General features: G+C 60.6%; 1 protein-coding gene across 2 annotated transcripts in view; it reads left to right on the plus strand.

Moving 5' to 3' along the window:
- The first annotated feature begins 11,594 nt into the window (after positions 1–11,594).
- Positions 11,595–15,783, plus strand: part of ADAM12 (ADAM metallopeptidase domain 12) — a 176,348-nt gene continuing 172,159 nt past the window's right edge. For both annotated transcript variants that reach the window (XR_013814711.1, XM_079793191.1), the window contains exon 1: positions 11,595–12,104. Coding sequence is in view for 1 of the 2 variants with exons in the window: in XM_079793191.1 (XP_079649317.1) it covers positions 12,017–12,104 (88 nt within the window). In the remaining variant the exon portion in view is untranslated. The remainder of the gene's footprint in view (positions 12,105–15,783) is intronic.

The raw sequence follows: 15,783 nt of genomic DNA on the forward strand, positions 1-15,783 counted from the left end.
GGTGCTCACACGCAGAGGAGGGTGCTCACACGCAGAGGAGGGTGCACACATACAGAGGAGGGTGCTCACACGCAGAGGAGGGTGCTCACACGCAGAGGAGGGTGCACACATACAGAGGAGGGTGCTCACACGCAGAGGAGGGTGCTCACACGCAGAGGAGGGTGCTCACACGCAGAGGAGGGTGCACACACGCAGAGGAGGGTGCTCACACGCAGAGGAGGGTGCTCACACGCAGAGGAGGGTGCTCACACGTAGAGGAGGGTGCTCACACGCAGAGGAGGGTGCACACACACAGAGGAGGGTGCTCACACCAGAGGAGGGTGCTCACACGCAGAGGAGGGTGCTCACACGCAGAGGAGGGTGCTCACATGCAGAGGAGGGTGCTCACACCAGAGAAGGGTGCTCACATGCAGAGGAGGGTGCTCACACGCAGAGGAGGGTGCACACACGCAGAGGAGGGTGCTCACACGCAGAGGAGGGTGCTCACACGCAGAGGAGGGTGCACACATACAGAGGAGGGTGCTCACATGCAGAGGAGGGTGCACACACGCAGAGGAGGGTGCTCACACGCAGAGGAGGGTGCTCACACCAGAGGAGGGTGCTCCTGTGCCCGCTCCACTCCTCCAAGGCCCCACACGGCCTGGCCGGCGCTCAGAGCTGGGAACTGCGGGACGGGAGGAGGGGAGGCGGTCCCCCAACAGCCTCGGCCAGAAGTAGAGACAGACCTCGGGATGCTGGGTACCCCCACGAGGGAACTTTGTCCTCCACAAAAGGTAACGGGAAGGTTTCACCACACGCAGGTCACAACCGCCTGTGACGAAAGCAGGGGAGATCCGGGTTCCTAACTTCTTCCTTCTGTAGAACATAGCGTTTCTCTAAACACAACCACTGACAGCCATTGCAGACCAACGTCACCTAAAGAGACATTGTTAGCCCTCACTGGTTTGGCTCAGTGGGTCGAGCCTCGGCCTACAGACTGAAGGGTCCCGGGTTCGATTCTGGTCAAGGGCACATGCGCAGGTTGTGGGTTCGACCCCCAGTAGGGGGCGTGCAGGAGGCAGCCCATCAATGATTCTCTCTCATCATTGATGTTTCTCTCTCTCTCCCTCTCCCTTCCTCTCTGAAATCAATTAAAACATTAAAAAAAAAAAGAAAAGAAAATGGTCTAAGGACGCGAGCTAGCCTTCACAGAAAGAGAGAACTCGTCAACAAAGAGCAAATGCTAAGCATCCTGGTCGAAGAAATGCAATTAAAATAACCAAACATTGAAACCCAACATTTTTCTTATTTATTTTTTTTTAAGAAGAGAAGGAAATGTGCGGAATGTACAGGGAACAGGGTGTCTTCGTCTAGGTCGCCGCCTCCCTGTCCCTGCCCAGCTCTGAGACATCTGAACCTCTGCTGTTTACCTCCCACCCCACCGACGACTCCCCCTGCCCTTCCTGTGAGGGCACCCCACTGCAGGGCCTGGGGTGCGGGCCAAGCAAAAGGCTCCTGGGAGCGCAAGGGGCGGGGCCAGAACTCAGAGGTTTGCAAAGAAGCCAGCAGCCTGCGAGGGGCGGGTGGGCAGGGAGATGGCTGCAGAGGGAGTCACTCAGGGCGGCGCCCAGGGTCCGGGAGGCCCGGCTGTGCTGCCCGTGGCAGGAGCCCCGGGACCCCCTGAGCCTGCAGCAGACCCGCTCCCGCCCCAGCTGCGCCCAGCCTGGCCCCAGTGGGGGGCGTGCAGGAGGCAGGGGATTAGTGATTCTCTCTCATCATTGATGTTTCTCTCTCTCTTTCCCTTCATCTCTGAAATCAATTTATATATATATATATTTCTTTTTTTTTTTTTAAACTAGCAATATGCTCCAGGCCAAGTGCCCCGTCTCAGCAGGACTGGCGGGGCTGCCTCTTTAAGTCCAGCTGAGAAAGATGTAGAAGCAAAGGCTTTGCAAGCCCCACGGATCTGCGTCAGGCCGCGGCACCCGAGGGGAAGCAGCTGAAAAGGCAGAAGGAGACACGATCCCCAGGAATAAACCGCCCCCCGCCCCCGCCCCCGGGTGCAGGTTTGGATGTGAAAACCAGTTTCACTGATGCCGACCGCGATCTGCGAGGAAGTGACATGTGGAGGGTCCGCGTGGGGCAGGGTAACAAAGGCGGCCGTTGTGCGGAGGGGCAGCTGCTCTTTGATGTCGGAAGGGGCGGCAGACAGCGCCCAGGTGGGATTAGGCCGGATTAGGAGGAGGCGCGGTCCGGCGGAGGCTGGGAGCGAGCCGTCTACGGTTTCAGACTCCGGTCTGCAGACGTGTGACACGTGGACTGGAACACACAGCCAGGCCCTGGCCCGTTTGGCTGAGTGGGTAGAGGGTTGGCCCACGCACGGAAGGGTCCTGGGTTCGATTCCAGTCCGGGGCACATACCTCCGTTGCAGGCTCAATCCCCGGCCCTGGTCCAGGTTGTGTGGGGGCAACCAATCAATGTGTGTCGCTCACAGTGATGTTTCTCTCTGTCTCTCCCAGTCCCTTCCACTCTTTCTAAAAATGCATGGAAAAACATCCTCAAGTGAGGATTAACAACCACAAAAATCTATAGAATGAAAACCTAAGCGACCATCACAGCAGAACGACCTGTCGCTATGACGCGCACTGACCAGCAGGGGCAGACGCTCAACGCAGGAGCTGCCCCCTGGTGGTCAGTGCGCTCCCACAGGGGGAGTGGCCGCTCAGCCAGAAGCCAGGCTCATGGCTGGCGAGCATAGCGGTGATGGCGGGAGCCTCTCTCACCTCCGCAGCAGCGCTAAGGAGCAGGGAGCCAAGTGGTAAGGAGTGAGCAGGCGGGTGGTAAGGAGTGAAGGATCCTGGATTGCGAGAGGGATGTCAGGGAATTGGGCCTACGCTGGCAGGTGGACATCCCCCAAGGGGTCCTGGACTGCCAGAGGGCACACACAGGTCAGGCTGAGGGACTCCCCCCCACACCCCCGCCCCCGGCCCAGTGCATGAATTTTGTGCACCGGGCCTCTACTAAATAAATAAATAAATAAATGATTTATTAAAAAAGAAAAGAAAAGAAAAGAAAAGAAAAGAAAAGAAAAGAAAAGAAAAAAGAAAAGAAAACACACTCGGGGCCCAGATAAGCGAGGCCCCGCAGCAGCTCTCGCTCCCGGCCGGGGAAAGGCAACACCCTTGGACGTGACCGTGCCCTCTGGTCTGGAGGCGGGAGTGGGACCTGGCTCATCACTCAGGTTTCAAAGCCTCAGACTGTTGTGAGCAGGGACCAGTGTTGTTCTGTGTTCTGCTTGGAAAGGAGCGAGGAAAAGCGGCGTCCGGTGCTGGGGCCTCGGCCGAGATAGGCCAGCCTGCCCTGGGAGGGGGGGCCCGGCCTTCGTCTCCATCTGTAAAGTGGGGGGCCTGAACCGTCCCTCCCTGGGCTGCAGGGAAGTTTAGAAACGCTACGTGTGAGGTGTTTGGACCATAAACTGTGCAGTCAGTGTCATTGCCATTATCACAGCATCGCTGGGGACTGGACGTCTAGCCGTCTGCTCCCCAGAGCGTATGCTTTCTTATAAGAAAGAGAATGAGTGTTTACCCCGCAGCCTACTGTGGGGTCACCTCGTGTGCGGGTTTTCGGGGGGAGGTTTAGAGGGACATTTGTCTCGAAAGCCCTCTACTTGCACACCAGTGCTTCTGCTAATAAGGGGAGATTCCCGCCACAGACCGGGGTGCGAAGGGGATTCACCAGAAATTCAGCACCAGACACGTTAACTCAGACCCCGGGACCCGGAGAGCACCGTGGACACTTTCTAAGGACTTTCTGGCGAGGTTGTTTATGGGGGGGGGGGGGGGGGGAGGGTTGTGTTGGTGAAACACCGCTCCCTCTGGAGAACTCAGCAGCCGGCTCCTGGGCGTGTCCACGCCTGTGGGTGTTTCCTCCTCTTCTCTCCACAGGGACCCCGAGGCTTTGTGTCACTTTCCAAAATAGAATTCAAAAGTAGGTCAAAGAATGAGCCACAGAATAGGTCACTGCCGAGAACCAGACGGAGGCGGCTCAGCTCTAGGGGACACCCTGCTTAGACCTCTGGTGTCTGTGCTGCTAAGGCCTAAGGGCACGTCGGGAGGGGGCGGGGGGGGGGCGGGGATGGAGGGGCTGACACAAGACACCCTGCTTCCCGTGGCAGGCAGTGTGCGCTTCTGTCTCCAGGAGGCCCCCCAGGACCGAGAGCGTGGCGCCCGAGGCCCCAGGAAGCACGGCATGGGTCTGGGACCACACTCTGCGTGGGGACGAATAAGCAGCGACTGGCTCTGTCCATGCCTCGGGGCAGAAGCGGCCAGCTTTTGTGTTTGTGTGTGTTTTTAATATATTTGTATTGGTTTCAGAGAGGAAGGGAGAGGGAGAGGGAGATAGAAGCATCCATGATGAGAGAGAACCATGGATCGGCCGCCTCCTGCACGCCCCGCACTGGGCATCGAGCCCACAACCCGGGCCTGTGCCCTGATCGGGGATCAAACGGTGGCCTCCTGGCTCACAGGTCAGCGCTCACCACTGAGCCACGCGGCCAAGTGGCCGGTTTTGAATCCCAAAGCCCTGCTTGTGGGTAATGCGTCTGGTAGCCCCGAGCAGTGCACTTGGACATGGAATCTGTGTTACGTCACCCGCCCCTGAGGGGCGCTGCGGCTCCCTCGCTGCTGGACAGGGGCCTGGGAGGCTGGGCCGCCGGGACGCTGCCGCCTCTGTGACCGGCTCCTCCCTAGCGGCACCCGCTTCCTCGCCTCTGCGGGCCGGGTTCCCACGGGGCACGTGAGGCTGTCTGCACGCCCCCCCCCCCCCGCACCCCCTGCACCCCCCCCCGCACCCCTCCCCCCGGGAGACAGCGTTTCCTGGTGGATCAGGATTTGCGTTTCCCAAGACCAGAGCTTGAAGGGTTCCCTGGCAGCTACCAGGGGGCAGGGGCTCCCTAATGGGCGGGATTATCGTTTTTTAAAAACCATCACATTAGGTTTGGGGACCTCGGCTGTTCCGTGTGGCGCTCTGAGTTCCTGCCGACACATTTCTGGTTTCAAATTGTCTGACTCATGCTCTTGTTTGCTTTTTCCAGGGCTGGTCCTCTCCCGTAACCACCATCTCCGTCCATTGTCTGAGTGACACCACCAAGGCCGTCGGCGGCTGGAGCTTTAAAAGAGGCTTATTTCGCTCTTACTACATTCAAAACGAAGAGCAGACGCAGCAGGCTTCGTTGGAACCCGGAGACTTTAGAAAATGAAACGATGAACCGGGACAGATTGGTCGCTCCGCGGAAGTCTGTCCTGACAGATATGCGAGGGCCACGGGCCTTCGCGGGGAGAAAGACTCGGGGAAGTCACAGACATGTCCCTCCCGGGACCCCCTTCCCTGGGTCACCGAGGGCACGGGGGCTGGAACCTGGACGGCAGGCTGTGGAGAGAGGAGGCGTGTTACCGACCCCGGGGCACACGTGTACCACTTATCCAGTCCACGGGAAGCTGTGGTCCACTCTGCCAGGCTGCGGGGGAGGCGGGTGCCTGTGAGACACACAGCGAGCAAGTCAAGGGGCTGACCTCCAGGGGGCGCTCTGTCTGATAAGGCAGACAGACTCCCACCGCGGTCACTGCAGGGCAAGTGGTCAGCACGGGAGAAGAGGCCGCCTCCATTTGCCACAGACGGAGGGCAGACCGCCCGAGGACGGGGCCGCTGGCAGGGAGGGGAGGAGCGCATCCTGACGCCGGGAGACGCATTCGGAAAACCAGGACGTGCTAAGCACTTTCTTTTCTTTTTTTAAAATATATCTTTATTGATGTCAGAGAGGAAGGGAGAGGGAGAGAGAGAGAAACATCCATGATGAGAGAGAATCATGGATCAGCTGCCTCCTGCACACCCCACACTGGGGATCCAGCCCACAACCCGAGCACGGGCCCTGACCCGGAATCGAACCATCACCTCCTGGTTCCTAGGTCGACCCTCAACCCCAGAGCCACGCCGGCCGGAAAGAAACACTTTCCGTGGAGTGTCCCATGTGGCCGAAGGATGAGCTGTGTACTGAGGGTGAGAGGGAGACGAGGCTAGCAGCGCGGGCTGTGGTCAAACCCCCAGAGGAGCCAGAAGTCCCGGTGCAGAGGGACCCACCGCCAAGAAACCAAATGCCCCTGCGGAGACGCGTCTCTAACTGAAGGCAGCGAGGCCCAGGCAGCGAGGTCCGACTTCCGTTCTTAAAGGGCCCTGCAGGGGCAGGGACGGTCATGGGGAGGCACCTGGTCCCCAGCCCTGGGACTGGGGGGGGGGGGAGGGGACAGGCTGGGGGTGGGATGGACAGGCCCTGATGACTAATGAGAAGGGCACGGCGGAGGGAGAGGGAAGGAAGGGGTCAGCTGTGACTCATGTTCGGGGCACACGTCATCGGGGAGGAATGAAACGGAGGGTCGTTGGGGTCAGACAGGCCAGGTCCCTGCTGGCTGCACCTCCTCCAGCTTTGCATCGGTGGGCGGGTCACCCAGAGCCTTTGTTCCCGCCTCCGGGAGAGTCGTGGACAGGCCTGGGTGGGGGTGATAGGAGAGTCGTGGACAGGCCTGGGTGGGGGTGATGGGAGAGTCGTGGACAGGCCCAGGTGGGGGTGATGGGAGAGTCGTGGACAGGCCCGGGTGGGGGTGATGGGAGAGTCGTGGACAGGCCCAGGTGGGGGTGATGGGAGAGTCGTGGACAGGCCCGGGTGGGGGTGATAGGAGAGTCGTGGACAGGCCTGGGTGGGGGTGATAGGAGAGTCGTGGACAGGCCTGGGTGGGGGTGATGGGAGAGTCGTGGACAGGCCCGGGTGGGGGGATGGGGGCCTGGGCAGGGCAGCCGCAGCTGGCGGGCTGGTAGGATGGGCTTAGGGGTTCTCTCTGCCACAGGCCAGGGTGGTGAGAGCAGAGCTGTGGCCTGTCCCTCACCTCCAGCCCAGGGCACCGGGGCAGCTCTGGGAAGGCTTGGTCAACTTCTTTTCTTTATTCTTAGACGCGCCCAGGGCAGGGAAAGCGAGGAAGTCACCGGCGAGAACAGCGCAGGAACAGCGGGGGCAGGGTGCTGGCGGTGTGTCCCCCGACAGGGGCTGGCAGGTTGAAGGCCTGCGCTGCTGCCGGCCGGTCAGGATGTGGTGATGATGACAAAGGCCAGATGCGTGGAAACTGCTACACATTCAGCGAGATCAGAGCCCCGACCAGCGCGCAGGGCAGGGCCCCAGGCCCCGGGGGCTGAGCTGGCTCTTCTGCTGACCCATCCGGCCGCTGGGAGGAAAGGGCCGGCCTCAAAGGCCCCCCAGGATGCAGAGCCCAGAAACCCAGGCGGCGGGGGCCCCTGACATCCCGGAAGTGGGTTCAAACAAGGACGTGAAGGAAAAGGCTGCCTGTGCCCCAGGCCAGGCGGAGGCACACCCAGCAGATCCCTGCCCCCTCCCCCCAGCACCACCCAGAGCCGCGCCCTCCCCCCGCACCCCCCCAGCCCAGCCAGTAGGAACCAGCCCGGCCTCTGAGGTGGAGTTAGAGGCCTGGGGGGTGGGGGGAGACTCACCGCCTAGACCAGCCTCTGCTTTCCAGGGCCTCGGGCAGGCCCCTCCCCAGCTCAGAGCTCTGAGTGAGAGAAATGGGGGGTTTGCCTAAAGCGGTGACGGAAACGGGGCTGTGCTCCAGCACACGAGGCCGGTGGCAGTTGTTTGCAGTTTCAAGAGCACAGACTGGCCCGGCCGGCAGGGCTCAGTGGCTGAGCTTGACCTATGACCCAGGAGGTCGCAGTTCGATTCCTGGTCAGGAGACAGGCCTGGATTTTGGACTCGACCCCCAGGGTGGGGTGTGCAGGAGGCAGCTTCTCTCTCATCATTGACGTTACTTTTCTCTCTCCCTTCCTCTGAAATCCATGGAAATATATGTTTAAAAATGGGCTCTTTGGGGGGGGGGGGGGGCGGGTAGTGAGTTCCATCACAGTAGACTTACAGAAGGACGAGTTGGATGGCCAATGGCAGGTGACACAGATGAGGATAGACCGGGGAGAGCCGGCCTGAGTGACCTTTCGATCTCTTCTGACCCAGGACACCCAGGAGCCCCTCAGCCCCCCGAGATGTTTCTTTCTTAGGGTTTGGGCGGCTCCTTACGTACCGATTCTGCGCAGGAATGGACGGGTCAGAGCCGAGAGGGGATGCTCTGGCCAGAGGAGGCCCCCTGCGAGCAGGCTTCCGAGGAGGGGGCCATGGACTGCTGATGTGAGGAGAGGCAGGGGAAGAGACGTGGACCCCATGTTACTGCGGGCTGAGCGGGTGGTGAGTTTCAGTCTCCCCGAGAGAAGAAAAGAGAAAGATTTCCAAGAACCGTAATCAGGGGGCCATGGCGTGTTTGTCTTGCAGCAAGCGGGTGCTGTGCCCGGACGGAGGAGGCCGCCCTGTGAGCTGCGTCGGAAGGAGGCCGACCCCTTGCTGGTGCAGGGTCAGGCAGCTGCCCGGGACCCTGGCCGGGGAAAGCTGCCCCCACTCTTCATCCGCTTGTCCTCCAGCGGGTGAGCTCACCGTCCCTCGGGTAAGAAAGGAGCGCCCTGTCGTTGTGAGCGCCCAGAATAGCACACAGGAAGCGGAGCTGCGGAGGGACAGGAAGGACCACGGGCCATCCATCTGCAGCCGGAACAGCAGCCCTGGCCTCTGACCCCGCCACGACCTCACAATCCAGTGTTGAACGCCGCGGGGGGGGCCCCAGCTTCCTGTGGACGAGCAGGCAGAGCTCCCACCCCCAGGCCGGCCGCAGGGCCAGGCTCGCTCTCTGCCTCGTGGCTGTGTCTGCCCCGAGAAGTCGTCCGGAATGGAGGGTCGGCCCAGGCGGCCTCCTCACGGAGATGGCGAGTTAGAAGCGGAGAAATCGAGGCTCGTAGCTAGGAGTTCCTGTCCTCTCTTTCTTTTCCCCTCCCTGCACCGGCTGTTTTGTTTCATTTGGTCAAAAACAGCCCAGGACCGTCTTGGGACACAGTTAGCCCTTTGGAGAGAACTTTGCACCTACCAGGTTAAAAAAAAAAAGGACTTCTGCAGTCAAGAGCAGTAGCTACATATTAAAAGAGAAATGGATGAAGGCCCGGCCCAGGGCGGAGCATCTGCGAGCTCCTTATAAAGGCACCGTGTAACCAGCCGCAGCGATTCGGGCGGCCCGGGGCCGCACTCACCTGAAGCAGGCCTGTCCCACTGGCCTCGAAGGAAACCATTTCTAATTCTGAAAGTTGTGAAACGAAAGTGTCAGCACCACCCGAGTCCTTGCTAAAGCGCCTTCCCTGACAGAGCCAATGCCCGGGGGGGGGGGGGGGGGGGGTTGACTTCTTAACCAACAGGTGGCCCGGGAGGCACTGCCTCCGCTCGCCGAGGCCCGCTGGCCCCCCGGGAGGTCTGTGTTTCACAGGATCCGTGCTGACCCTGCAGCTTGAAGTCGGAGCTACAGACACAGGCCGTGGGCAAGCATCCGGCGTGGGTGCTGACTCACTCTTTAGCCCATGACCCCAGGAAAGCGACGTAGCCCTGCGCCCTGCACTTTCCGCATCCACCCCTATCCTCGCCCGTCCCTGGCGTCCGGATTGTCAGTGAAATCCTGCATGGAAGCACTTTAGCCCGATACGCTGAGTTGGTGGAGAATGCAATAAACAATGTCCTAGTTAACAATCAAGTTATGGTTAAATAGGTTAGGTAACCAGCTCAGACGGCTCAACAGTCATGGTTTCTCAGTCTGTCCTTGGAAGGCAAGAGGCATTTCTCAGGAGTTGGCTTTCCCCGGCCCCTAACTCCGTGTTGCTGATTGCTGCTGGAGCGAGTGGGTGGACGAAGAGAGGACCCCACAGAGCAGGCTGGATTCCCCTGGGCCGCCTCAGGTGGAGTGTCCAGATGCCCTGGCCCTGCCAGGGGGACCCTTGGACCAGTGCCTATCCCTTTAAAAATAATATTTTTTTATGTTTTAAATATATTTTTTATTGATGTCAGAGAGGAAGGGAGAGGGAGAGAAATACAGACACATCAAGGATGAGAGAGAATCATGGGTCGGCTGCCTCCTGCCCGCCCTCTTCTGGGGATGGAGCCTGCAACCTGGGCATGTGCTCTGACCAGGAATCGAACCCTGACCTCCTAGTTCCGTGGTCGGCAAACTGCGGCTCACGAGCCACATGCGGCTCTTTGGCCCCTTGAGTGTGGCTCTTCCACAAAATACCACGGCCTGGGCGAGTCTATTTTGAAGAAGTGGCGTTAGAAGAAGTTTAAGTTAAAAAAATTTGGCTCTCAAAAGAAATGTCAATCGTACTGTGGATGTTTGGCTCTGTTAATTAATGAGTGTACCGACCACTGGGCTAGTTCATAGGTCAAGCTCAACCACTGAAGCATGGGGGCTGGGCTGTGGCTCTTTTTAAAAGAACCACCCGAGTCCTTGCTCAAGCGCCTTCCCTGACCTTCCGAGAAGGCCCTGCAGAGCCAATGCCTGGGGGGGGGGGGGGGGGGGGGAGGGGGCAACCTCTTTGTTGAGGGGTTTGCCCTGGTCCTTGGGAACACTGGGGACATCCGGGGTTGGGAAGGAGATGGGGAGAACCATTCCTGGAGGAAGAGGTGCTGAGAGAAGGAATGTCCTCCATGTTGGCCACCTGCCTCTGAGAACGAGGCGCGGGTCACGAACAGGCTGGCCCAGGTGGTTCCCCTGCGGGCTCCACAGCGGGATCATCTACGTCTTTGAGGACTCTTGGGACGTGGCCCCTCTTAGGAGAGTCTGAGTTTAATGATCTGGGTGGGGTGGGGGTAGCATTAGCTCCTTAACCCTTTGGGTTCTAAGAGGTCACAAGGTAGGGAATCAGCAGAGCCCACAAGGTGGGTGACGGTGTCCTGGATACGCCCAGCTGCTTTAATCTGAGGCCCCCTTCCCTGCTGCTCTCCGGGGCCCCAAGGCCAAGTCCGCTTGAAAAGCTGACCCTGAGCCAGGCTCGCAGGCGGAAGAGGAGGAGACCACCAAGAACTGGGATGGGAAGGCAAGGCCCTCCACTCACTCACTGGTGTTTCCCAAACGCCCTGCGCTCCCCGCGAGAGTCTCATTCCAAAGGCGTGGGCATGCCGGGGACCTGTCTTTTGAAGTCAAACCCAGATACTTTCTCAGAATCAGGGAAGTTTGAAACATCGCCTCCGTGGATCCTTTTCTGGGCCCAGGCCATAGAAAAGAAACGTGAGTCCCTGGTACCGACGTCAAATCTGCGGCCACACCTCAAAAGCTGGATGCCGGGCGCCGCGCCTGCAAGTCCAGGTTTAGTGCTCAGGCCCCAGACGTGCATTTGGGGGCTTCGGGGCCCGTCGGGGACCCCCGCCGGCTGGGGACCGCCTTTCAGAGCTGCTACCTGAGTTCCGCGAGTCCCCGGCGAGCCGGCAGCGAGCAGCCGAGTCATCCTTTCCAGCCTGGGCTGGAAAAGCTGGACCCGCCGCCGCGTGTGCTTTCTTGGCAGCCGGGCGCCCGGGGCCGCGGCCACATCATCCCGGGGCGGGGATGTGCGCTCGGGCCACGTCTGTGCCGCCCGCCCGGGCGCGCGGCGCGGGAGGCGCCCTGCCCCGGGCCGCCCCGGGGGTGGGCGAGCGCCGGCTGGGGGCGGGACCCTGGCCGGGACCCCGCGCGGTCTCTAGGACCCGCGGGACGCCGCCGGCGGGCGGGTGCGGGGGAGACCATAATTTGTTCCGTGGTAATGAGACGGGGCTGTTGGCCGTGGGTCCATTTCACAGGCTCGCGCGCTCTGCCTCACGACCTTCCCGGGGCCGGGCCAACCCGGGCAGCTCTCGGGTCCTGCAACGGTCAGCGGCTCGTGCCAGCGCCGCGCGCGCGCCCGGGGAACTTTTTTAAATCCGAAAGCCCAGACTGGCTCGTCTCCCCGGCGGCGCGGCGCTGCGCGGGGTTCGGAGCTGGCTCCCCCCAGAGGGAAAGCCCTCGGGTCCGCCGCCCGGGCCCCGCTCGCCGCCCGCGTGGCATGGTGCGCGCTCGCCACGGGGCGCGGAGAGCCGCTGCGCGGAAGGCCGGCGACCATGGCAGCGCGCCCCCCGCCCGCGCCCCCCGCGCGCGCCCTGCTGCTCGCCCTGGCCGGGGCCCTGCTGGCGCCCCGCGCCGCCCGAGGTAAGTCGCAGAGCCGGGCGGCTCCCTGCGGGTCCCCGCTCTCCTCTCCGGCCGCCGCCTGGGGTCCTCCGCGGGCTGGGGACTCGCCCGGGGCACCTCGCGCGGCCCTCGGGGGTGGGGGCGCCGGGTGGGCGGGGCTGCCCAGCAAGGAGCGCACCGGGGCGCACCGCTGAGCCCCTGGGGCTCTGGCTACAGGCGCGGAGAGGACCCCCACCCGAATCGCCACCCCCACCCCGCCCCGCCACCACCAGGTGCCAGCTCCCGGGACGGGGAGGAGGAGTTGGCTGCATCCCCAGCACGTAGCCCAGACGGCTCAGCAGGGCTGCGCCCCGTCCCTCCCTCTCGGAGTCTTTTGCAGGAGGTCTGTGTCTTGACAGTTAGTTCCACGTGTCGCCAGGGATGATGCTCACGGGCCAGCGTACCCTGTCCCTGAGTGATGCGCCCCAACCCCCGGCTCTGGGTAGACTCTCCACAAGGCTCCCTCCCACCCTCCTCCCCAAGGACAGGGGCGAGGCACTCCCTTCCCCGCAGGTGGGCCTGCTGCGTCCCCCTGCTTCTCCATTTTCTTAAGATTGACTCTTGTTTTCTGTAGTTTTCTTTTCCTCTCCTGTTCATTCCGGGTCGCTCCCAGCGGTCCGTGGTGGCCAACCTTGAGCAGAATTTTCCGCCTCCTGCCGCTTGGTCGGTTCCTGGGCGGCGGGGGATCCCTGAGGCCAGGGCTCGCTTGGAAGCCCAGTGTGGCGGCCACAGCTGTGTGACAGCCGCAGCCCCGAGCTCCTCCCGGAGGGCACCTGTGGGGCCTCAGGGCAGAAAGAGCACTCGCCCAGCAGGTGTCTTTGCACAGTTCCCGGCTTCCCCCGTCGCAGCGCCGCCTGTCCGCCTCTAGAGGCGCTGTGGGCCCGCCAGGGGATGACTGGCTGTGCCCCCCTCCCCCCGCCACTCAGCACCCCTGGGGTTCTGTGCACAGGAGGTTCTGCAACAACTGGCCTCCATCACACCCGGTACCACTTTCTGGTGCGTTTTACTCTGCAGCCGCCGCCGCCCTCAACGCCCCACCGCACCCCCTGTAATGGGGCAAACCCCCAGGGCGCCCTAAAATCCACCCGGCGAGCCAGAGCGCCGGGAGGAGGGATGGTTAGGCTGCGGGAAGCCAGGGAGAAGCCAGGAGACAGCCGGGCAGGGACCCTGCGGACTGGTCAGATAGAGAACCCTGTGGCCGGCCCATGAAAACCAGGGGGCTCAGCAGTGTTTTGAAAGACTTTTGTACAAATTATCCCTTTGAATGTTTCTTAAGAACCAAAGTGCGCCCGGGTGGCCTTCGGCTGGGCACGTGCTCTAAACGTGCAGAAGGAAGTCCACTGAGCGTGGGTGAGAGTTTTTAGAGGAAAAGGTTTACTCAGTCAAGCTGATACTGGGGAGGGAGGCGTTTCGTGGAGGGGGGGGGGCTGTTGTTATGTTGTGACTGCAGCTTTGGGGGGAGCTTTTCCTTAGGAGAGGGGGGGCTCAGGCAGAAAGCCAGCGGGACGGGCTTCCAGCGATGACCCGGGATTTTACTGTTTCTTTACCCGCCTTCTCAGTGTCCCGTCCTAAATCAATGGGCTCTCAATATCGAGTCTTAGATCCATCAGCGCCCCAGTTTAAACACCCAAATGGACAGGGAAACATCTCTTTGTGTTGGCAAGAGAAAAGGAGGAACCCCTGTCTGTCAAAGGCAGAGTCTATCCTGGGGTGTGACCCCCGGAGCCCCAGATCCTTTGCCTGCTGGGTGCCTTTCAGTGGCCGTCAGCCCCAACAGGGTCCAAAACAGAGCCCTCGACCCCAAACCCTCTGCTTCTGAATTCCTCCTGCCCCAGGATTCCCATTCCAGGAACAACACCCTCTTGCCTTCTCCAGGTGCCTCATGGGAACGCCCAGAAAGGCACCCCTAAGTCGTCCCTTTCTCTCCATCAGCCACCAACCTCAGACCCATCTCCTTTCTCTCCTTTCTGCGGAAGCCTCTGACCCCCAGCACGGCAGCCCCTCCCGGTCTGCTGCCTTCCCTGCCTGTCCCTGCCCCGTGTGCTCTGCCCTCACCACAGCCAAAGTCGCCATCCTCAGCCATGGGCTGGACCATGCAGGCTTCCTGTTTAACTCCCCAGTGGCTCTCCGTGGCTTCCTGTTTAACTCCCCAGTGGCTCTCCGTGACTTCCTGTTTAACTCCCCAGTGGCTCTCCGTGGCTTCCTGTTTAACTCCCAGTGGCTCTCCGTGGCTTCCTGTTTAACTCCCAGTGGCTCTCCGTGGCTTCCTGTTTAAATCCCCAGTGGCTCTCCGTGGCTTCCTGTTTAACTCCCCAGTGGCTCTCTGTGGCTTCCTGTTTAACTCCCCAGTGGCTCTCCGTGGCTTCCTGTTTAAAACTCCCCAGTGGCTCTCCGTGGCTTCCTGTTTAACTCCCAGTGGCTCTCCGTGGCTTCCTGTTTAAATCCCCAGTGGCTCTCCGTGGCTTCCTGTTTAACTCCCCAGTGGCTCTCTGTGGCTTCCTGTTTAACTCCCCAGTGGCTCTCCGTGGCTTCCTGTTTAAAACTCCCCAGTGGCTCTCCGTGGCTTCTTTTGGGGAAAGAAAACCCAAACGTGTGGATGACCTAATCTCTGTCTTTCTCTCTGACCTCTTCCTTCCCATTCCCGCTCACTCTGCCCAGCCACACTGGCGTCTCTTCCTTCCAACCTTCCCAGAGAGCATCGCCTTCCTTTTCAAAAGCAGTCGTCACTGTTCGCACGGCGAGGGCTGCCCACACTGCTCACAGGGAGCCGCCCCGCGGTCTGTGATTCCGCTTCATCCCTCCGGCAGCCTTTTGTTTTTCCCGGAGTTCATGATTGCTCTGGTCTTTAAATGTTTCGCTTTGTTTCTCATGCACTAACCTCTGTTTTCCCGCTCTCTGGGAACTATCATATTCCTCTCAGCGTTGTCACACATCAGATCGTCTGTCCGCTGTTTGTTTTCTTGGTCTTCTCTCCTGGAGCCCTTTCTGAGCCTTCCCCACACCTTCCAGGCAAGCAGGGGAGCTGTGGCCTCTGCCTTCTTTCCAGGCCGCTGGCAACGCCTCCCGCACCCTTCCGTGCGGTCCCACCTGTTCCGTGAGCACCATAACGCTCTCTCTCTCAGTTTATTCCTGCTTTCTGCGGGTCACATTTTCTGGTAACTTCCCAAAGAAGGGTGTGTGGGAGGTAACTTTTTTTTTCTTTTTTTACAGTTTGTTAGAACGTGTGCTTCACCTGCAAATAACTGGGAAGCTGACTACAGCAATGTCTCGTTTTCTTTTTCTTTACCTTTACCCGCCGCGCAGGAGGGCCGTGAGCTGCGTGCGGTCAGTGATGCTGCGAGGGACCCAAGCGCGGACTTTTGTGTCTAGCTGCCAGGCGTCCATGTTGACCTTTGCCCTTATGCTTCCTGCCTCTCGGTCTCCCCAAGGCTGCTGTGGCGCCTGGCGTTGTGTCTGCATTCCGGGAAGCAATAGGGCAGGAGAGGCAAAAGCAGAGCCAGCCAAATGCATTTTATCAGAAAAACATGAATATGTCTAGAAACTTCTGTAACGGATTATCTCTTGGCCACCCTGAGACACAGGGCCACGGCCAGCGGCATGGGAAGACAGAGAAGGAAATATTTTTAGCTGTTGCAAATAAAACCGGGCCCTGTGAGGAGGG

The sequence above is a fragment of the Cnephaeus nilssonii genome (genome assembly GCF_951640355.1).
Source record: "Cnephaeus nilssonii genome assembly, chromosome: 16".
Lineage (NCBI taxonomy): Eukaryota > Metazoa > Chordata > Mammalia > Chiroptera > Vespertilionidae > Cnephaeus > Cnephaeus nilssonii.